The 22,836-nt window shown below is 43.6% G+C and overlaps 1 protein-coding gene and 1 pseudogene across 3 annotated transcripts; one reads left to right on the top strand and one right to left on the bottom strand.

Moving 5' to 3' along the window:
• Positions 1 to 16,010, top strand: LOC307116291 (uncharacterized protein). Of its 2 annotated transcripts, XM_079800111.1 has the most exons (3): positions 1 to 273; positions 1,150 to 1,276; positions 12,063 to 16,010. In XM_079800111.1, exons 1-3 carry the CDS (start codon positions 241 to 243, stop codon positions 14,552 to 14,554), a joined length of 2,652 nt encoding a protein of 883 aa, XP_079656237.1. In that variant the 5' UTR covers positions 1 to 240; the 3' UTR covers positions 14,555 to 16,010. The 2 variants fall into 2 exon arrangements, with proteins under 2 accessions (XP_079656237.1, XP_079656238.1); XM_079800112.1 differs by lacking the exons at positions 1 to 273; positions 1,150 to 1,276 and adding an exon at positions 7,444 to 8,550.
• A 3-nt stretch (positions 16,011 to 16,013) lies between these two features.
• LOC307116292 (C-terminal-binding protein 1-like) lies at positions 16,014 to 21,887 on the bottom strand (annotated as a pseudogene). The gene has a single exon. The product of its transcript is annotated as a C-terminal-binding protein 1-like (transcript).
• Positions 21,888 to 22,836: the final 949 nt, after the last annotated feature.

Raw genomic sequence — 22,836 nt, 5'->3', positions numbered from 1 at the left:
TTCTCTCAGGTCTGTCAGGCGGTCAGGAGCTGCTGGTCGCAGGGTCCCTAGGAGAAGGCAGGAGAGGGGTGTTCCCCGCCTCACAGCCCATGGGGGGCGCCTGCAGGGCGCTCACAGCTCACACTTGGGGTTGAAGCTCCCAGTCGCTCCCTGGACCGCGCCGGGCCTCGGACCGGCACCGCCATTCCCTGGGCGGCTGCTGCCCCCGCCGCTCCCGCCCCGCTCGGACCCCAGAGAGCAATGGCGGCGCCCGCGCTGAGGAGCTTCGCTGAGGTGAGTTCCTGTCCCCCGGGCCCTCACCGCCTCCTCACTCCGAACAGGACCGCCCGGGTGCGGGCGCCTGTCCGGTCCTGCAGCTCAGTCCGCGTGGAGGACCGTGAGGAAGGCGGAGGGAGAGAGGAGCGTGGTGGCTTCTGAGGCACAGCCAGTGCAGGGCGGAGAGGACAGGGCTGACTGGCATCTGAGGTTCCCTGAGGGTGTGGGCTGTGAGGATTGGCGGACAGATCAGAGGCTGCAGGGAGGACGTCACAGCCTCATTGGGGCTTTCCCGGCTGTGGGGTCCCTCAGGGGCCGGGGGTGGTCCTGGACCCGGCTGGGAGACAAGCTTCTCTACATGCCATGTGCCAAGTTCATGGGTGAGTCCAGCGAGGTCCAGTGGCATTGGAGCAGGAAGGGAGCAGAGCTGAGGGAGTGAACCTGGGACTGAAGATGGGAAGAGGTTAAAGGTTACCCAGTGGTGTGCACATCTGGAGGAAGTGTGAGCTGATGGTCCCCGGGACCTGGTGTGGGGACTTAAAGGTGAAGCATAAACCCAGGCTTGGCTCTGTCTTGGAGGCATGATCTAGGGGACTGCAGTGGGATTGCTTGGCAGGAAGGTTGGGGCCCTGCAGGCATCGCCCAGACCTTAAATGGCATTGCTCTCTCCCCTCCCCTCCCCCAATCCTTCCCACCCAACCCAGCTGCTCTGCTGAGGGCAATCCCAGTGAGTAATGGGACTGTGATGAGAGAGCAGCCTGCACTGGCATTAGGGCCTGGTGTCCACACTAACCGGGTGCCCTGGAGGAGGTTGAGGGGGGGAAGGTGTGTAAGGAGTAGGAGTGGGGGTTCTCAGAGAGACAGTTCTGGTTTCAATGGTCTCCATTCTGACAGGTTGGCGTGACCTTTGAGGACATTGCCCTGTACTTCTCCAATGAGGAATGGAGCCTCCTTGATGAGGGTCAGAGACAGCTGTACCTGAATGTGATGCTGGAGAACTTTGAACTTGTATCCTCGCTGGGTAAGACCCTCACTCTCACCAGTGACCTGGACTTGGCTTTGTGATTTCCCAGGCCCCATCCCCCAGGGTGTGCTGTGTCCTCCCATGTAGACTGTGGTTCTGCTTGATTTTCCATTTTCCTGGGTAGTTGGTGTCCTGGGGAGGTTTGGTCTGTTTCCACTACTCCCTTCTATTCCTGAAGTCCCAATTCTCCCCGCTGTACTACGTTCACAGGGAAGGACTTGGTAGGGTTGCATGAAGTCTGAGGGATTCCACCTTGATTAGTGAGGAAAGCATCTATAGTAATAAAAGTGTAATGTGCTAATTAGACTGAACAGCCAAACGACCTTCTGGACGAATGACGTCCTTCCAGACAAAGCCACCAAGGCTGAGGCAGAGATTGTTAGGGGTGATCAGGCAGGCAGGCAGGTGAGCAGTTAACATGTTAAGTGCCCAACCTGTTTTGTGGTCTGGAGGGAAAGTATAGTGTCACTCACCAGTGACTGACATGGTGCTTAAACCTTTGTACTCGCTTGCTTTTTCCTCGATTCCTTTATTCTACTCGGGATTTAATTTTTTAAATACCCCAGATTTTACAAAGCGCGGCAGTAGAGTAAAAAACTGGAGTTTCTTTTCCTACAAACTTATTTATTTGATTTTTTTATATTTGAAATTATTGATACATTCAATACAATTCAACATACGAGCTGCTACCGATGCTAACCGTGTCGAGTCACACTCGACATCCGAGTGCAAAAGGTTAATGTGTTAAGGGCGTTCAAGCAGGCAGGCAGAGTGGTTAGGATCCAGTGGTCCTGGATTGGGAGAGATAGCAGGTCATGCTGCGGTCCCCTTTCCCCGTTCATATTTCTGTGCATCTGATCTCTAGTTTTCTATATTCCTGTTAGTCATTTGTATCTATTTTTTAAAATATATTTTATTGATTTTTTTACAGAGAGGAAGGGAGAGCAAGAGAGAGAGTTAGAAACATCAATGAGAGAGAAACATCAATCAGCTGCCTCCTGCACACCCTCCACTGGGAATTTGCCCACAGCCAAGGTACATGCCCCTGACCAGAATAGAATCTGGGACCCTTTAGTCCCCAGGCCGATGCTCTATCCACTGAGCCAAATCAGTTAGGGTTGTATCTATTTTTTGAAGAATTGTCTCTACATACTTATTCTGTTTATTAACTGTATTTTTTGGTGAAAGAGTCTTTTGACTTTCTTGTACATTTTTTAAAATATATTTTATTGATTTTTTACAGAGAGGAAGAGAGAGGGATAGACAGTTAGAAACATCGATGAGAGAGAAACATCGATCAGCTGCCTCTTGCACACCCCCTATTGGGGATGTGCCCACAACCAAGGTACATGCCCTTTGACCGGAATCGAACCTGGGACCCTTGAGTCCGCAGGCCGACGCTCTATCCACTGAGCCAAACCGGTTTCGGCCTACTTTCTTGTACATTTTATATATTAATTGCTTACTACATACAGGAGCACCTATGTTTTTCATGTGCTTAATTGCGTTCTCAGATATTGCTCCCGCACATCTACTTTTCTACACAAAGTCCATGTTTTTGGCATCCCTGTTTCAGCAGGTCTAGTGCCACCATGTTTCTGGCATGCTCAGATGCTTGTTACTAGTGCTTAGCAGTAAAGTGATAATACTGAAGTTATATAGAGTTTGCTTTTGAGACAGAGTTATTGCATTGTTATTAGCCTGCAATATAGTATTCACATATCTTTATTATTTTCTGGGAATTCCAACTATTTGTGTGAATTTCCTTCCATATCAGCATTACGCGCTTTATTGTGCTGAGCAGAACCGAATCCACAATATCTCCAAGTTTTTTCTTCATACGATTTTCAAGTATTTTCTCCCATCCTCTAGATTGCCTTTCATTTTCTTTTGCTTATTGTTGTGCTGGGAAGAAGCTTCTTTTTCTTTATTTGTTGCAGTCTGGACTGTTTATTTCTCTCTTTTTTTTCATTCTTTTATTAAGGTATTATATGTGTACATATCTTACCTTTCCCCCCGCACTCCCATACATGCCCTTACCCCCCAGTGTTTTGCATCCATTGGTTATGCTTATATGCATGCATACAAGTCCTTAGGTTGAACTCTTATCTCCCCTACCTCTCCCTAACCTTCCTGCTATAATTTGACAGTCTGTTTGATGCTTTACTGCCTCTGTATCTATCTTTTTGTTCATCAGTTTATAATGTTCTTTATTATCCATAAACGAGTGAGATCATGTGGTATTTTTCTTTCATTGACTGGCCAATTTCACTTAGCATAATGTTCTCCAGTTCCATCCAGGGTGCTGCAAATGGTAAGCATTCCTTCTTTTTTATGGCAGCATAGTATTCCACTGTGTAGATGTACCATAGTTTTCTGATCCAGTCATCTGCTGACGGGCACCTAGGCTGTTTCCAAATCTTAGCTATTGTAAATTGTGCTGCTATGAACATAGGGGTGCATATATCCTCTCTGATTGGTGTTTCCAGTTTCTTAGGATATATTCCTAGGAGTGGGATTACTGGGTCAAATGGGAGTTCCATTTTTATTTTTTTTGAGGAAACTCCATACTGTTCTCTACAGTGGCTGCATCAGTCTGCATTCCCACCAGCAGTGCATGAGGGTTCCTTTTTCTCTGCATACTCTCTTACACTTGTCGTTTGTTGATTTGTTGATAATAGCCATTCTGACAGGTGTGACATGATACCGCATTGTCGTTTTGATTTGCATCTCTCGCATAATTAGGGACTTTCAGCATGTTTTCAGGTGTCTCTTGGCCTTCCTTCTGTCTTTCGAAAAGATTTTATTTAGGTCCTTTGCCCATTTTTTATTGGATCATTTATCTTCCTTTTATTAAGTTGTATAAATTGCCTGTAGATGTTGGAGATTAAACCTTTATCAGTGATAACATTTGCAAATATGTTCTCCCATACAGTGGGCTTTCTTGTTGTTTTGTTGATCGTTTCTTTTGCCGTACAAAAGCTTTTCATTTTGATGTAGTCCCATTTGTTTATTTTCTCTTTAGCTTCCATTGCTCTAGGAGCAATATCAGTGAAGAAGTTCTTTCGGCATATGTCTGAGATTTTGCTGCCTGTGGATTCCTTTAGTATTTTTATGGTTTCCCGTCTTATGTTTAAGTTCTGTATCCATTTTGAGTTTATTTTTGTGTATGGTGTAAGTTGGTGATCTAGTTTCATTTTTTTGCATATTTCTGACCATTTTTCCCTACACCATTTATTGAAGAGACTGTCTTGACTCCATTGTATGTTCATGCCTCCTTTGTCAAATATTAATTGAGCATAGTGGTTTGAGTCGATATCTGGATTCTCAATTCTATTCCATTGGTCTATATGTCTGTTCTTGTGCCAGTAACAGGCTGTTTTGAGAACAGTTGCTTTGTAATACAGCTTGAAATCTGGTATTGAGATCCCTCCTAATTTATTCTTCTTTCTCAGGATTGCTGTGGCTATTCGGGGTCTTTTTTTATTCTAGATGAATTTTTGGAGAGTTCTTTCTAGGTCTGTGAAATATGCCATTGGTATTTTAATGGGGAGTGCATTGAATCTATAGATTGCTTTGGGTAGTATGGACATTTTAATGATGTTGATTCTACCAATCCATGAACATGGTATGTTCTTCCATCTGTTTACGTCTTCCTCTATCTCTTTTTTCTGTGTCCTGTAGTTTTCTGCGTATAGGTCTTTTACCTCCTTGGTTAAGTTTATTCCTAGGTATCTTAATTTATTTGGTGGTAAATGGGATTGCAATGGTAAATGGGATTGCGTTTTTAGTCTCTCTTTCTGTAAGTTCACTATTGGTGTATAGAAAGGCCATAGATTTTTTGGCGTTAATTTTGTATCCTGCTACATTGTCTAATTCATTTATCAAGTCTGTTAGTTTTTTTATGGAGTCTTTCAGGGTTTTTATGTACAATATCATGTCATCTGCAAATAAGGACAGCTTTACTTCTTCTTTTCCAATTTGGATGCCTTTTATTTCTTCTTCTTGTCTGATCGCAATGGCTAATACTCCCAGTACTATGTCGAACAGGAGTGGTGAGAGTGGGCATCCCTGTCTTGTTCCTGTTCTTAGGGGAAATAGTTTTAGTTTTTGCCCATTGAGTATGATGTTAGCTGTGGGTTTATCATATATAGCTTTTATTATGTTGAGGTATGATCCTTCTATTCCCACCTTGTTGAGAGTTTTTATCAAGAAAGGGTTTTTTGATTTTGTCAAATGCTTTTTCTGCATCAATTGCTATGACTATGTGATTTTTATCTCTCAGTTTGTTTATGTGATGTATCATGTTTATTGATTTGCGGATATTGTACCATCCTTGCATCCCCAGGATAAATCTTACTTGGTCATGGTGTATGATCTTTCTGATGTACTGCTGGATCCGATTTGCTAGAATTTTGTTGAGGATTTTGGCATCTATGTTCATGAGGGATATTGGCCTGTAATTCTCTTTCATTGTGTTGTCTTTATTTGGTTTTAGTATTAGGGTGATGCTGGCTTCATAGAAGGAGTTTGGAAGTGTTCCTTCCTCTTGAATTCTTTGGAATAGTCTGAGGAGGATAGGTTTTAGTTCTTCCTTGAATGTTTGGTAAAACTCCCCTGTGAAGCCTTCTGGCCCCGGGCTTTTGTTTGCCAGAAGCTTTTTGATGACTGCTTCAATTTCTTCCATAGTTATTGGCCTATTGAGCTGTTTAGATTCTTCCTGATTGAGTTTTGGAAAGTTATCTTTTTCTAGGAATATGTCCATTACCTCTAGGTTGTCCAGTTTGTTGGAATAAATTTTTCATAGTATTTTTTAACAATCCTTTGTATTTCTGTGTGGTCTGTTGTTATTTCACCTCTTTCATTTCTGATTTTGTTTATTTGGGTCCTCTCTCTTTGCTTCTTGGTGAGCCCGGCTAGAGGCTCATCAATCTTGTTTATCCTTTCAAAGAACCAGCTCTTGGTTTTGTTGATCTTTTTTTTTTTTTTTTTTTGGCTCTATGTCGTTTATCTCCGTTATGATCTTTATTATTTTCTTCCTTCTGCTTACACTGGGCTTTTGTTATTGCTCTCTTTCTAACTCTTTGAGTTGTAGGGTTAGGTAGTTTATTACCATTGTTTCTTGTTTTTTGCAGTACGCTTGTAGAGCTATGAACTTCCCTCTCAAGACTGCTTTCGCTGTGTCCCATAGATTTTGGATTGTTGTGTTTTCATTGTCATTTGTTGCCATGATTTTTATTTCTTCCTTGATCTCTCTGGTAACCCAGTCATTGTTTAATAGCATGCTGTTTAGTCTCCATGTGTTTGATTTTTGTGGATTGTTTTAATTGTAGTTGATTTCCAGTTTTATGCCACTGTGATCTGAGAAGATGCTTGGTATGATTTCTATCTTATTGAATTTGAAGAGACTTTGCCTATGTCCCAACATATGGTCTGTCTTTGAAAATGACCCATATGCACTTGAGAAGAATGTATATTCTGTGGCTTTGGGGTGAAATGTTCTGAAGATGTCAATTAATTCCACCTGGTCTAATGATTCATTTAGGATTGATGTTTCTTTGCTGATTTTTTGTTTAGAGGATTTGTCCAATGGTGATAATGGGTTATTAAAGTCTCCTACCATGAGTGTATTGCTGTCAATCTCTCCTTGATATCCTCCAGGAGTTTTTTTTATGTATTTGGGTGCTCCTGTATTGGGTGCGTATATGTTTACCAGAGTTATTTCTTCTTGTTGGATTGCTCCCTTTAGTATTACGAAGTGGACTTTCTTATCTCTTGTTATGTCCTTCACTTTGAGATCTAATTTGTCAGATACCCCAGCTTTTTTTGTATTGATACCCCAGCTTTTTTTTCAATTCCATTCGCCTGGAAAACCTTTTTCCATCCCTTCACCCTCAGTCTGTGTGCTTCTTTTTTTCTGAGGTGGGTTTCTTATAGACAGCAGATATATGGGTTTGTGTTCTTATCCAGTCCGTTACCCTGTGTCTTTTGATTGGGGCATTTAAACCATTTACATTTAAAGTTATTATTGATAGGTACTTATTTGTCACCATTTTTATTCTTTACCCCTGTGTTCCTTCTTTACTTCCTTTTTTTTTTTTTTTTTTTTTTTACAGCTGACCCTTTGGCATTTCTTGCATTGCTGGTTTGGTGGTGATAAATTCCCTTAGTCCTTTTTTGTCTGTGAAGCTCCTGATTTCACCTTCAACTTTGATTGATAGCCTTGCTGGGTACAGTATTCTTGGATTCAGACCCTTCCTTTGCATGACTTTGTATATTTCATTCCATTTCCTTCTGGTCTAATGAGTTTCTGTTGAGAAATCAGTTGCTAGTCTGATGGGGGTTCCTTTGTATGTAACTTTCTGTCTCTCTTTGGCCACTTTTAAGATTCTTACTTTGTCGTTGGTTTTTGCCAATTTAATTATAATGTGCCTTGGCGTCGGTCTTTTGGGGTTCATTTTTCTTGGGACTCTGTGAGCTTCTTGGATTTGTGTGGGTTTTTTCTTCCCTATATCAGGGAATTTTTCTGTCATTATTTCTTCAAACAGGTTTTCTATTTTTTGCTCAGTTTCCTCTCCTTCTGGAACTCCTATTATGCGGATGTTGTTTTGTTTTGTGTTGTCCCAACGTTCCCTTAGGCTCTCCTCCTGCTTTTTAAATTTTTTTTCTAGAAGCTGCTCTAATTGGGTATTTTTTCCCACCTTGTCTTCTAGTTCACTGATGCAGTCCTCTGCTTCTTCTAGTCTACTCTTGATGCTTTCTATTGAGTTCTTTACAGCAGCCATGTCATTTTTCATTTCTTCTTGGTTCTTCTTCATTTCCTCTTGGTTCTTACTCATATTGTCGAATTTGTCTTCCATTCTTTTCAGTCATCTTACGACCCTTTCTCTGAATTCTTTCTCTCACATGTTGCTTGCCTCATTTCGTTTACTTCCTTTTCTGGTGATGCCTGCTTTTCTTTCATATGTGGGCTGTTTCTTTGTCTCCCCATGGTCTCTCTTCTCTGGATGTCTGGTTATATAGTTTTCTCTTTCTTCTTATCCCAGGCGAAATCTGACCTTTTCGTGGTGGGGTGTAGAGCTCCTCTGAATCTGTGTGTTTGCGTCAAGTGGGGACCAGTGTTCTCTTAATTCTTTTTCTTCTTTGATCTTCACCTGAATACTGAAAATATTTCATTCCTTTTTTTCTTTTTTAGAGAGAGAAAGAAAAACATCAATTGATTGCCTCCCACATGTGCACCTAATGAGAGCAGGACCGGACCTGCAACCCAGGTACCTGTCCTTGACTGGGAATCGAACCCCTGGCCCTCCAGTGCACAACCCGGCACTCTCACCAGTGAGCCACATTGATTGGGGCTATTTATTGATTCTTTAAATTATTATTTATATATATATTTGCTATATATTTCAGGAAGGAAGAGGAGAGAGAGAGAGAGAAACATAAATGATGATCACTTGCCTTTTGCACGACCCCCACTGGTGATTGAGCCTGCCACCACTGCAGATAGCCTGACATGGAATTGTATTGTGACCTCCTAGTTCATGGATTGATGCTCAATCATTGAACCATGATAGCCATCCTTTATTTATTGATTTTAGAGGCAGGAAGGGAGGCAGACAAAGAGAGAGAGAGAAACATTAATCTGCTGTTCTACACATCTATGCATTCACTGGCTCTCCCCTACATGTGCTCTGATGGGGAATTGAACCTATAATCTTGTTGCATAGAGACCACACATTCACCAGCTGAGACACTTGGCCAGAGTTCTGAATTTTTTTTATTAATTTCAGGGGCTTATAGTGGGATCTTGACAAATTTCCCTATGGAGGGTCATGTCATCTGCTAACATCTCTTATGGTGCATTGGCTTCGTAGTGACAGGTGTAATATCTTTTCTTTCATTTCTTTTTGAACTTATTTGAGGCTTGGTTTTTTGTTTTTTGTTTGTATTTTTGTTTTTCTAGTGGAGCTAAAGGTTTGAAAAGTTTTGTATCTTTTAAAAATATACCTTTTTGATATTCCTTTCTTTTGTCTTGTCTCCCTTTTATTCATGTTTGTTCTAATATTTATTGTTTCATTTCTTTTCAACTTTTGGGTTTATAGTTTCCAGAGGTGCCAGGTTACATTCTTTGAGATCTTTTGTGACAATGATGGCATTTATCCCTATAAAATGTCCTCTTAGATTTACATATTCTGAATGTTATACCTAAGCTTTGGTAGGTTGTCTTGTTATTTACTTTGTCTCTAGACTTTTTTGAGTTCTGTTTTGTGTTTGGCTACCTTGAAATTATTAGGTATTTATTTATTACTAGAGGCCCAGTGCACGGATTTGTTCACTGGTTGAGGATGTTGCTTGCGGAGATTGGCTCACTGTTGGAGGACCGCTCATCCTGGTCAGCCGAGTGGCTGTGGACCCACCCTCTGAGCACCTTCTGAATGAGGAAATTAATCTGAGCTGATATTTTGGGGTGATGTCGTGGGTAAAGGCATGTTCTGTGTCCTTGAGGAACCTGACAGAGAGTTTTGCACCCCAAAGCCACTCAGTTAATGTCCTTGATATGTGAGGCTAGGTCGATGACAACATCGGGGATGTTCAGAGCAGGATCCTCACCTATCAGGACAACCTCCCCAGGGGGTCCACAATTATGTCCCCTCTTGCCATCCACCTATAACAGCTCCCTGCACTCTTTCTAGTACATACCTTAGAGGGCCTGCATCAGCTGGTAGGGTCAGGTCTTAGTCTCAGCTATTTGATGGGTGCAGAGACTCGGCCTCACCCTGGGCCTGCTAACAGCTGCTCCTGCTATGGGAACGCACTGACCACCAGGGGATCTGCCCCCTGGTGGTCAGTGCCCATCATAGCAATGGGTCAACTGATCGTCCTGCTCCTTCCACCATTAGGTCTCAGGGCTTTTACATATATAGATTCCTTTCACATATAGAGGGAGAGAGAGAGAGAGAGAGAGAAACATCTGTGTGAGGGAGAACCATCAACCGGCTGCCTTCTGGACACACCATAACTGGAAATGGAACCCACATATTGATATGTGCCCTGACTGGGTATCAAATACAAGACCCTTGGATACACAGGACGATGTTCCAGCAATCTGTGAGCGACACTGCCCAGGGCATTCTGTGGTTTTTAAAAACAAAAATTTCCAGCGTTTTTTGAAGAACAGGCTACAGAGCAGAAGCACAGTGGCTGCTAGAGGTAACTCTCACCCTTTACTTTACCATATGTATCTTTACATATGTTTGTTCACCCAGTTTCCTGTCATCCTTTCTATTTAGTTCTTCTTTATTTGGTGTTCCATAATTCTTTTTATTTATAGTCTTGTTCCCATACTCTGTGGGGGGTTTTTTGTTCATGGATTTCTGTCTACTTTCTGGGATGGGGAATAGTTCTCTTAGCTCTGATTCTGCCATCTTGCTTATGTCACTCTCAGAGATCTTTTTCCTGTGATCTCATTTGTGCTTTGTTGTCCTACCACAGTGCTGATGATCCATCTTTTCAGTATTTCTTTTAAGATTTGTATCATTGCCTGGCCGGCTTAGCTCAGTGGTTGAACATTGAACTGTGAAACAGAAGGTCACGGGTTTGATTCCCGGTCAGGGGTTGCGGGCCTTATCCCTAGTTGGGGGCATGCAGGAGGCAGACAATCAATGATTCTCTCTCATCATTGATATTTCTATCTCTCTCTCTCCCTTTCTCTGAAATCAATAGAAATATGTTTTAAAAAAGATTTGCATCATTTATTCCACCAAATGGTTCAACTGGGATGTTAGAGGCAGAATCCTTTTTGCATCACAGAAGAAACATGTCTTTATTGATGACAGGGTGGACCTAGAGGAGATCTTTCCTTGGTAAAGGGCTGTGGGGGTGGTTTTCACCCCTGGCCTTTGTTACATTCATAACTAGGAATCTATTTTATTCAACAGTGTTTTGTTATCATTGCCCACTCCTCACCCAATTCTATTACTTCTTGCTTAATATTGACATTTTGCCAAGGACTCAGTTTTAATACTGATAATTCTTTTTTTTTTTTTTTTTTTTTTTAAATATATTTTATTGATTTTTTACAGAGAGGAAGAGAGAGGGATAGAGAGTTAGAAACATCGATGAGAGAGAGAGACATCGATCAGCTGCCTCCTGCACAACCCCCACTGGGGATGTGCCTGCAACCAAGGTACATGCCCTTGACCGGAATCGAACCTGGGACCTTTCAGTCCGAAGGCCGACGCTCTATCCACTGAGCCAAACCGGTTTCGGCTAATACTGATAATTCTATTCAGATTCCCAGCCTATGGATAACCTAATCTCTCTAAACTTTGCACCTCTACCTCTTTCACGCATCTCTCTTTGTTGCAGTCTAATGTTGATCCATGCCTCTAGGACCTTAGAGTACACATGCATTATTATACTGACACTAAACATCTTGTGCTCTAATACAATTGATTTTTATGTGTTTGCGCACACTGAAATTATCCTACACAGACTCACATTAAAGGTCCTAAAGGAAAACATTTTTGGAGGAACAACTAGAACACATTGCCTCTTTTCTTTGTGTCTCATTGTATGCTTCTGTCCCCCCTTGCTGAGATATTCATCATCCACTGACCTTTGGGGCCACATTATGTATAACATCCATTTCCTCAGAGTCTAACTTACTCGTCTTAAAAATCATTCAATGGAATCATATCCAGTTATGATAGATAAACACTTGTGAAGATATTCTGTTTTTATCAGGTCAACATGTACTTCACCAGCGTTTCCTTTTCTTCAGGTTGCTGCTGTGGAGCAGATAATGTGGAGGAACCTACTGAACAGAACGTTTCTGTAAGAATGAAACAGGCAAGGAATCCCAAGGTAGCCTTGTCTACCCAGAAAGACCACCCCTGTGAGAGTTGTGGACTAGTCTTGGGAAACATTTTCCACTTGGTGGAGGAGCAGGGAACACAACACGGACAGTTACTGTTGAGGTGTGGGGCATGTGCACAAGGATTTTATTTCAGTGCACAATTACACCAGCAGTATGTGAGAGAGACTTTCATTAGAGGTGTACAAAGGATCTCACTTGCAAACAGCTGCAATTTCAATGTGTCCCAGAATTGTTTCACATGCGGGGAGGTTGGGCAGGATGTCCTTACTGGGTCAGGACCTCTTCACCTAAAGGCTACTCAGACCAGGGTCAGTCCAAATGCTATTTCAACATGTGGGATGACGTTTCAAAGGAGAAGAAATTATTACATCAGAAAAGAATGTAAGAAAGACATTAGTTGTAACCTCATGTTTATTCAGGAAAAGGATGTCCAAGCAGGAAGTCGTTGTTTTGTGTGCTCTGAATGTGGGAAAGGTTTTACCAGTAGAAATGGCCTCCGTTATCATCTGAGAGTTCACAGTGGAGAAAGACCTTATGAGTGCCGTGAATGTGGGAAATCTTTTCCCAGGAGCACTGACCTTCGTCGTCATCAGAGAGTTCACACAGGAGAAAAGCCTTATCAGTGCAGGGAATGTGGGAAAGCTTTTAGCAATAGTAATAGCCTAGGTGATCATCAAGTTTTGCACACTGGAGAAAGGCCTCATAAGTGTAGTGAATGTGGGAAAGCTTTTGCCAGTAGTAATGGCCTCCATTATCATCAGAGAGTTCATACTGGAGAAAGGCCTTATGAGTGCAGTGAATGTGGGAAATCTTTTACCAAGAGCACTGCACTTCGTCGTCATCAGAGAGTTCACACGGGAGAAAAGCCTTATCAGTGCAGGGAATGTGGGAAATCTTTTGCCAGTAGCACTTCCCTTCATTATCACCAAAATGTTCACACTGGAGAAAGGCCTTATGAGTGTAGTGAATGTGGGAAATCTTTTCCCAGTAGCACTGCCCTTCATTATCACCAAAATGTTCACACTGGAGAAAGACGATATCAGTGCAGTGAATGTGGGAAGTCTTTTACCAATATCAGTAACCTTCGTTTTCATCAGAGAGGTCACACTGGAGAAAAGCCTTATAAATGCAGTGAATGTGGGAAATGTTTTAACAGTAGCACTGTGCTTCATTCGCATCAGAGAATTCACACTGGAGAAAAGCCTTATAAATGCAGTGAATGTGGGAAATCTTTTACAACTAGGAATGGCCTTCGTTATCATCAACATTTTCACTCGGGAAAAAGGCCTTATCAGTGCAGTGAATGTCAGAAATCATTTAACACTAGTAGTGAGCATCGTTGTCATCAGAGAGTTCACACTAGAGAAAAGCCTTACAAATGCAATAAGTGTGGGATATCATTTATCAGTAGCACTGCCCTTCGTCGTCATCAGAGATTTCACACTGGAGAAAAGCCTTATAAATGCAGCGAATGTGGCAAATGTTTTACAAGAATTGATAGCCTTCATTGTCACCAGAGATTTCACAGTGGAGAAAGTCCTTATGAGTGCAATGAATGTGGGAAATCTTTTACCAGGAGCAGTAGCCTCCGTAATCATCAAAGTTTACACACTGGAGAAAGGCCTTATGAGTGCAGTGAATGTGGAAAGACTTTTACCACTAGCACTGAACTTTTTCGTCATCAGAGAGGTCACAATGGAGAAAAGCCTTATAAATGCAGTGAATGTGGGAAATATTTTACAAGGATTGATAGCCTTCTAATTCACCAGAGATTTCACACTGGAGAAAGTCCTTATGAGTGCAGTGAATGTGGGAAATCTTTTACCAGGAACAGTAGCCTCCGTAATCATCAAAGTTTTCACACTCGAGAAAGGCCTTATGAGTGCAATGATTGTGGGAAATCATTTACCACCCGCACTGACCTTTCTCGTCATCAGAGAGTTCACACTGGTGAAAGGCCTTATGAGTGCACTGAATGTGCAAAATCTTTTACCACTAACACTCACCTTCATACTCATCAGAGAGTTCATACAGGAGAAAAGCCTTATAAATGCAATGAATGTGAAAAATCTTTTACCAGTAGCAGTGACCTTCGTTGTCATCAGAGAATTCACACTGGAGAAAAGCCTTATAAATGCAGTGAATGTGGGAAATCTTTTACCAGTAGCACTGTGCTTCATTGTCATCAGAGAATTCACACTGGAGAAAAGCCTTATAAATGTGGTGAATGTAAGAAATATTTTACCTGGAGCACTGCCCTTCATCGTCATCAAAAGGTTCATACTGGAGAAAAGCCTTATCAATGCAGTGAATGTGGGAAATCTTTCAAAAGTAGCAATGGTCTCCAATATCATCAGAGAGTTCACCTAGGAGAAAGCCATTATGAGTACAATTAACGTGAGATATTTCTCAGCCAAATTTCTAAATTTGCTCTGCACATATGAGTCCAAATGTGAGAAATTTCTTAGATGTATAGGAAATGTAGTTTTTTAGTTAGGAATTAAAAATAGTATAAGAAATTTTGTGAAGGCCCTTTTGTCGGGATTGTATCTCATACATTTAATCACCCACATTATGTAAACTCCCCATAAATGTTTTTCCTGTTGTGTTTGTTTTTATGTTGGAACCATATGTATCTATGTTGCACTTTTCTATATACAGAGACATGTTGCCACATTTATAAGATCTATATTTCTGTTGCTGAAGCTATTTCTCCTGAATTACTTATAAGGTCCCTACAGATGGCATCAATCACCATCCTCATGTGGCCAGGGAACCTAAAGCTGTTGTCTAATTTGTTGAAGAAAATTAGGAACACCTAAGCTTTTGATTCTTAATTTTTTTCCCTCTCACCAGTTGGCACGAAGCACTGATTAGTGGTGGCCACAGAAAACATAGTATTGCAGAGGGACTGCCATTCTCAAGGTCAGTCTTTCCCAAGATGCCAGTGATGAATTTATTGAGTACATAAGTTATCAATGCAAGAATTGCCAGTCTCATGTCTCTTTGCTTTGTAAAATAATGAAGGCTTTTTCCTAAGGCTTCTTTTTTTAAAAAAATATATTTTTAAGAGGAAGGGAGAGGGAGAGAGAGATAGAAACATCAATGATGAGAGAGAATCATTGATCAGCTGCCTTCTGCACACCCCCTACTGGGGATAGAGCCCGCAACCTGGGCATGCGCCCTTGGCTGGAATTGAACCCGGGACCTTTCAACTCACAGTCCGACGCTCTATCCACTGGGCCAAACCAGCTAGGGCTTCCTAAGGCTTCTTGAATCTTGGGTATTCTATTTATTCTGTGGGTTATCTTATAAGGAGATCTGGCCTCTTCCAAGCATGATGAGGTGAAAAACTTTTATGGGGTCTCAAACATTCTTTGCTTTTCAGGGAACAATATGGTGAAGAAATTAGCTCAGCATTGTTTGCCAAATTTACATTACTGGCTATATTTTTCTTTGAAATAGTGTGTCCTCTGTAGTCATCATGTGAAGATGGATGTTTGGAGACACAGAGATCACTCCACAGAGGGGTAGCTGTGACAACCTCAAATATGTCTTCTAGCATCATGAATTTTTTTCTTGTTTTCAAGGGATGCCCATACTACAGAGAGGAAGGGAGACGGATAGAGAGCTAGAAACATTGATGAGAGAGAAACATTGACCAGCTGCCTCCTGCACACCCCCTACCGGGGATGTGCCCGAAACCAAGGTACATGCCCTTGACCGGAATCGAACCCGGGACCCCCCAGTCCGCAGGCCGATGCTCTATCCACTGAGCCAAACTGGTTTCGGCATGCCAGTACTCTTGAAGGTAATCTCTTGCCCAGGTCTTGTAGAGGGCCATGTGCCCTAATGCCTACAATTCCATGGGTGATGGTCACTGATTGGAAATCCATCACAAGCCCTGGCTGGTTTGGCTCAGTGGATAGAGCATCAGCCTGCGGACTGAGGAATCCCAGGTTCGATTCCGTTCAAGGGCATGTACCTTGGTTGCTGGCACATCCCCAGTGGGGGGTGTGCAGGAGGCAGCTGATCAATGTTTCTCTCTCGATGTTTCTGACTCTATCCCTCTCCCTTCCTCTCTGTAAAAAATCAATAAAAAATATATTATTAAAAAAAAAAAAAAAGAAATCCATCACAATTAGGGGAAACCCTTTCACTGCAGAAACACTGACCTAATGAGTTTTTCTGGGGATTGCAGCCCATTCAATGGAATGTTCCTCATCTAAATGTTCATCCAGGAATGTTTCTAAGAAAAAGACTACAGGAGCGGGATGTACACAGATGTGAAGATCTCCAGGCATGTTTATCTTCTCTGAACACTGAGGACACAGTCATTGTCATTGAATATAATCGAGAGGTGTTGTAGCCTTATGTATCTTCTCAGATGTTCACCTTAGAGCCATTGTTGAGCTGGCAGAAAAGGAAGAATAAAGGCAAAGGGTGTCTAGTCCAGGGATATGGCTTTTGTGACCCAACTAGCATTCTTGTTGGTTTGGGTGAAAGTTCTTCATTTTTTTTTCTGTCATTTTCTGTCACTGAGGCAAAACTCTCGCCCCGAGGGCATAAGAAAGTGGATTGAATATAGATTTGCCAAACCTATTTTTCCAATATATTTGAACTTACACATTTTTTAATTCTGAACCATTTTTTAAAGCTATAATGAGTAAAATACATGTTTAGTATTTCGTAAATCTTCATGTGTACATGAAACTGAAACCGTCATTATAGTCAAAATACTGACCAAATCTGTTACTGTGTAATCACTTTATGACCTCTTTTAATCTGTCCCTGTTCTTCACAGCTTTCCTTGTACCATAAATTTACATTCCATTCTAATAGAGAAATTTGCTTTTTCTAAGTAGTTTCCTGCTTTAATTTATGTTTCATAAATATTTGGAGTTTCATTAAAGATATATTAGTAATTCATCTTTTTTTTCTCTTAAATGTTCTTACCTTTGAGTATATCACCAATAGCTTACCTATTTTTATGACTATTTGGTTCTTTCTATTAATTTGGTGTAAACATTTCTGTATAATTTTTTATATGGATATCAGTTTTATTTACCTTCGTCAACAATTCAGTGCATAATCTGAGTCATTGAGTATTTGAATGTTTAAATTGACAAAGATTAGCATATTGTGGTCTAAAGGGAATATACTATCATGGATGTTATGGTTCAGTTGTTTGGCTGTGATCCCATGTACAGAAGGGTTGCCGGTTAAATTGCTTGTCATGTCCCTGGGTTGTGGGCTAACTGCCCGGAGTGGGGTATTCAGGAAATGGCTGGCCTATGTTGCACTCTTGCATCGTGTTTCTCTCGCTCACCCTTCTTCTCTCCAAAAATTAATAAAATTGCCCGTCTGGCATGGCTCAGTCATTGAGCTTTAACCTATGAACTAGGTGGTCATGGGTCGATTCCAGGCCTGGGTACATTCATGAGTTGCCTGCCCAAACTGAGTGTGGGGTGTTCAGGAGGCAGCCAGTCAATGCTTCTCTCTCATCATTGGTGCTTCTATCTTCCTTCCTTTCTGAAGTTAGTGTGTGTGTGTGTGTGTGTGTGTGTGTGTGTGTGTGTGTGTAAACTATTCCTTAAAAATAAACTATTCCTTAAAAATCAATAAACTATTCCTTAAAATTCAATAAACTATTCCTTAAAAATAAAAATAAACTGATTTTACCTTTTGGCATTTTCCACCAGTGTATGAGGTATTCACATGCTCCACATCCTAGAGCAGCACTTGCCAACTGGTGGTTCGCGAACCACTGGTGATACTTGAGGCCTGAAAGGTTAGCGACTGCTGTCCTAGAATATATTTTCTTTGGTCAATCATTCTTTATTTAAAAACTAGTGGCCCGATGCACCAAATTATTAATATCCCTGTTTGCCCTTTCTCTATAATAGAAGTATCAGAGGTGAAAGAAAATTAGTCAAGTATGCATGAAAATAATACATAAATTGATTAATAAATAAACAATAACAACATGATATAACAACAGACATGATAGAAAAACAAAGCATGATATAAAAACAATATTGATAAAAACGATGACTGATAAATTAACTAAATTTATGCTAACACTGACGCCAGTTTAAAATGAGGACAAATCAATTCCTGGAATCAACAACCTCTCCTCCGCAGATCCTGTTAATACTTCAGCTTCGATTATGTTAGGTCGCAATCCTTTGATAATAAATCTGGTACCATTACAAAGATCCCATTTACTATTAAGATTTCTCAGTAGCGTGATGTTTGCACCTACTTTCAATTCTAATTTATGACATAGCAATGCCAAAGGAGTAATACTTTGAAGAAATTCGCTGGGAAATTTTTTTTCCCCCCGGCATCATCCATTGAACCTAGTATTGTTGATTACACTGTCATCTCTGAGTCTTTTTTTTCTTTCTTTCTGGGACTTTTATTTCTTTAAAATAATTCGTACAAATGGTTACAGTCACGAACATGATTTTAACCAAAATACTGCTAGCCTACCACGTCAGCAGGACTGCACCACACAGGCCAGACGCAGTGCCTCACACCCCAGGGCAGCGAGGCAGCGTTGAAGGCCGGGCACTGCGTGCTCCCGCCTCCCGCTCTTTCGCGGTGCCGTCTTCATTTGGAACGGGGTTCATGCCAAAATTAGGAAAAACAGCCTTGTTTTTTTTTCTCTAAATTATTCTAAAAATTAGACAAGCGGATAGAAAAAACAATGCACTATGGCGTAGAATGAAAAACGGGAAGGATTCATAGTCCTGAGAAGTTTGCCAACGGCCTTGCACTGCTGACGCCCCTCTGTCTGATGGTGACAGCTAAGCAAACAAATCCTTGGTGATGTTCTAAAGGCTGCACACAGACAAGGACATTCATGATAGAATTAACTGCTAACTTCTTTTGCTTAACGAGGACGCAAAACACGGGGCAGCACGGGCCCTCAGGACGGGACTAGTCAATGGGGAGGCCGGCGCCACCTCCCGCTGCTGAGCGCCCGGACAGTCTCTGGAGTGCCACCACCACCCAAGGGCGCCTGTCCGAGGCCTGGCCACCGGCACCCGGCACCAAGGCTGCAGAGCTCCGCCCGCGCTACAACTGGTCACTCGAATGATCTCTATCCGCCTCGGGCTTGACTGTTTGGCCGGGAGAAGGGGCATGGGGCGGGTGGGACACCAGTGGGACGGACATGACGCTGGGGACAATGCCTTCCACGGCAGCAGGGATGCCGCTGGGAACCACACCCACCACGCCCGGGGGGTACCTGTAGGCGGCCCCGTTGAGCTCGGGGTGCACGATGGCCAGGTCCATGCAGGCCCAGGGGACTTGTTGATGCAGTTCTCCAGGCTGTCGGGACCCGGCCTGTGATGGCTCTCCGGATCTCCCAGGCCTCTTACTCACGCATCTCGATGGACGCCTGCTCGCTGTACCAGGCCCCGTGGAGGGTGCAGATCAGGTTGTGGGCATCCTTCCGGGGGCCCTGGCTGAAGCTGAAGGGCTCCAATTTGTGCACGTCCAGGGCTGCGCCACGGATCCGCCCCTCCAGGGCCTGGGCCAGCGCCGTCTCCACCAGGCCACCCCGGCTGTGTTCACCAGGAAGGCCCCTTGTGGCATCTGCTTGACGGTGAAGTCGTTGACCAGGTGGTGGTTGTGCTCGTTGAGGCCGCAGTGCAGGCTCACGCAGTCGCTGTGGAACAGCAGGTCCTGCAGGGTGCTCACCCTCTGCAGCCCCAGGGCCCGCTCGGTGCCATCCGGCAGGTAGGGGTCGTAGAAGAGCACGTTGAAGCCAAAGGCCTTGGCCCTCAGCGCCACCGCCTGCCTGATGACGACGCGACCTAGTCCGATAATGCCCAAGGTCTCCCCACGGATCTTGGTGGCTCCGGAAGCCACTTCCCGTATCTGCTCCACGACGCTCTGGATGTGAGTGCCTTCCCACAGCGCCTGGTGCAGCCAGGTGGTCCTGCGGTACAGGTTGAGGATGTGGCACATGGTGGAGTCGGCAGTCTCCTCCACGGACGCTGCCGGCACATTACAGACAGCGATGCCTAAGTCCCCAGCCGACTTGATGTCGATGTTGTCAAAGCCGCTGCCAATCCAGACAGTGATCCAGAGGGCTTTGAACTTGTCCAGGTCCTCCCGGGTCAGCATGATGGTGTGGTACGTGAGCGCACCCACCGCCTCGTTCAGCACCTTCTCATGGATCTCCTGGGTGGACTGCGCGTCACAGAAGGCCACCGTGGCCACGTCCTTCAGGATGGGCATCTCCACCCTGTAGTCCCGGCCGTCCAGCAGCGCCACCAGGGGCCCGTTCGTGATCGGGGTTCGGGACGCTTGACATTGCCTAACATGGGCTCGGCTTCCATGACCATGAATTCGACTTTTCAACACGGTTTATCTTCGAATCCCCAGGCAGACCTGCGTCCTGTCACTGGATCCTCATCCCACGTCTTTAATTGTCTCGAACCAAAGCTCTTAGGCTCCGGGTTCACAGCAGCCACTGGTGCCCACGCCAGGCTCAGAGTCTGACGAGCATCAGGCCCTTGTTGAGCTGCCCATTGAAAGGCGCGGGCGGCCGCGGGCCCCATGAGTCCGGCGCGCTCTGCCTCGAGCTGGGCGCCTGGGGCGGCCTGGGCTCCGTCCTCTGCTCACTCGCCTGCGCCCCGGCACCGCCATCCCAGCTGGTGCGGCTCCACCTGGCGGGCGGGTGGGCGGGCGGGGACAGGCACCTCATCTCTGAGTCTTAAAGCAAGATTCGTTCCCCAGCCTTTTTCACCATTTGGGAAAAGTATAGGATACGTCATTGCATCCGATGTAGGAAACAGGATACTGATTTGTTTCATTACTGGCATTCGGATTATTGGGATCTGGTTTACAATGAATGAGCAAGTCCCTTTCAAAAGGCAGTCCTCCATCTTCGTTTCTGAATATGATGGCAACTATGGTTACACGGTGATAATTATATCTACCTGAATCACTATTATGATCGGATTTAATTGCCATTGTTACTTCCATGTCACGCCGCTGCTCTCTTTCAGCTTCAGAATGTCAACAAAAACAACCAAATTCGCAATCGACAATGACAGATGGAAACACACGGTTACAATAGGCACCAGGAGTGATTTATATGTATTGCGCATGCCCGAACCACCTTAGGCTTTTATAGATTTGGAATAAACTTGCCTAATTAGACCTGCTCTCTGATGTAGCTCAACTTTTTACAGCCCAGTGAAGCACCCCAATCTCTCTTACAGGTAATTGTCAGCAACACAGCAGTAAATATCAACACGAAGTACATTATTATTGTAGATCACATAGGGAGAACAAAGGGTAAAATATTTAACTTCAGCAGTGTTTGACTATATTCTGTGCAGAGGAAAAACCTGAAGTCATTTTCAAGGTCCACCAATACTTACTTCTTTTCAGTCGGGTCAAGTTTCTAAGCTTTCTAAATCTACGTTTTCTGGCTAATGAAAAGAAAATAGGATGCCACTGAGTGTGCTACCTACCTACTCCAGGATTTCTGTGAGGATCAAATGAGATGAGGCACAGGAAAACACTTCACAGACATTTGGTTACAATGTAATGTGTTTCCACCTGAGGCTAGTCGTTGCTAGGGAAAGGAAGGCAGGTGTTACTACTGGATGTCATTACCCAGATAGTTTAACACTTAGCATATTGACATCTTATATGGATAGATATATAAATAGATATTCTATAATTTTTTCGTTCTACCTCAATGTTGTTTGTATTTTATGGAGGAATTTATGGGGAGCTATTTCTCAGAAGTCCATTTGTTGAATCTCTATCTTTATTAAAATATCTTATATGTTCTGCCTAAGTTTTGGCAAATTTCTTTACACACACACACACACACACACACACACACACACACACACACTGAGTGGCCAGATTATTTTGATCTCTGAACGCATAATAATCTGGCCACTCAAGTATATATTAGAGGCCTGGTACATGAAATCGTGAATGGGTGGGTTCTAGCCAGCATGGCCAGGGGGAGGGGACATGGGTGGCTGGCCGGTCTGCCTTCTGGTCGAACTCCTATTCAAGGGGACAATTTGCATATTAGCCTTTTATTATATAGGATATACACTGAGTGGCCAGATTATTATGTGTTCAGAGATCATAATAATCTGGCCACTCGGTGTATGTGTGTGTATACACACACACACACACACACACACACACACACACACACATACATCTACACTAATAAACATGCAAAGATGGCGGTTAATTTGCATACGCGGAGGGAGGGAGGAGTAAAGACTGAAGACAGCATAGAAGGAAGAGGGAGGGAAAGCGGAAAGCAAGGCAGCTGCGGGAGGGAAAGCGAGGGCGGGGTGGGCGGTGGAAAAGTGCGGGGCAGCAGCCCAGGGGAAAGCACAGGGCAGCGGTGGCAGGAGGGAAAGCGCAGGGGGGGCGGCTGCTGCGGGAGAGAAAGCATAGGGTGGGGGGCAGAGATGGCAGGAGGGAAGGGAAGCACCTGGCAGCTGTGGGAGGAAAAGCGTGGGGTGGAGGGTCGGGGGCAGAGATGGCAGGGAAAGCACGGGATGGAGGGGGAAGGAGGTGTGGCCGTGGCGGGAGGGAAGCCCGCCGGAAGCCCTGTTCTTGCAGGAATCTTCCTGCAACGGGCCCCTAGCATACCATAGTTTTCTATACTCTCATC

The sequence above is a fragment of the Cnephaeus nilssonii genome (assembly GCF_951640355.1).
Source record: "Cnephaeus nilssonii genome assembly, chromosome: 20".
NCBI lineage: Eukaryota > Metazoa > Chordata > Mammalia > Chiroptera > Vespertilionidae > Cnephaeus > Cnephaeus nilssonii.
Note: the sequence above shows the minus strand (reverse complement) of the source record. Positions and strands in the feature narration are given on the sequence as shown.

Excerpts from the sequence above, each read along its gene's own strand:
- LOC307116291 (XM_079800111.1), top strand. The coding sequence starts at position 241 with ATGGCGGCGCCCGCGCTGAGGAGCTTCGCTGAG. Across the intron at positions 274-1,149 it reads CGCTGAGGAGCTTCGCTGAG|GTTGGCGTGACCTTTGAGGA; the intron begins GTGAGTTCCTGT and ends CCATTCTGACAG. Across the intron at positions 1,277-12,062 it reads TGAACTTGTATCCTCGCTGG|GTTGCTGCTGTGGAGCAGAT; the intron begins GTAAGACCCTCA and ends CCTTTTCTTCAG.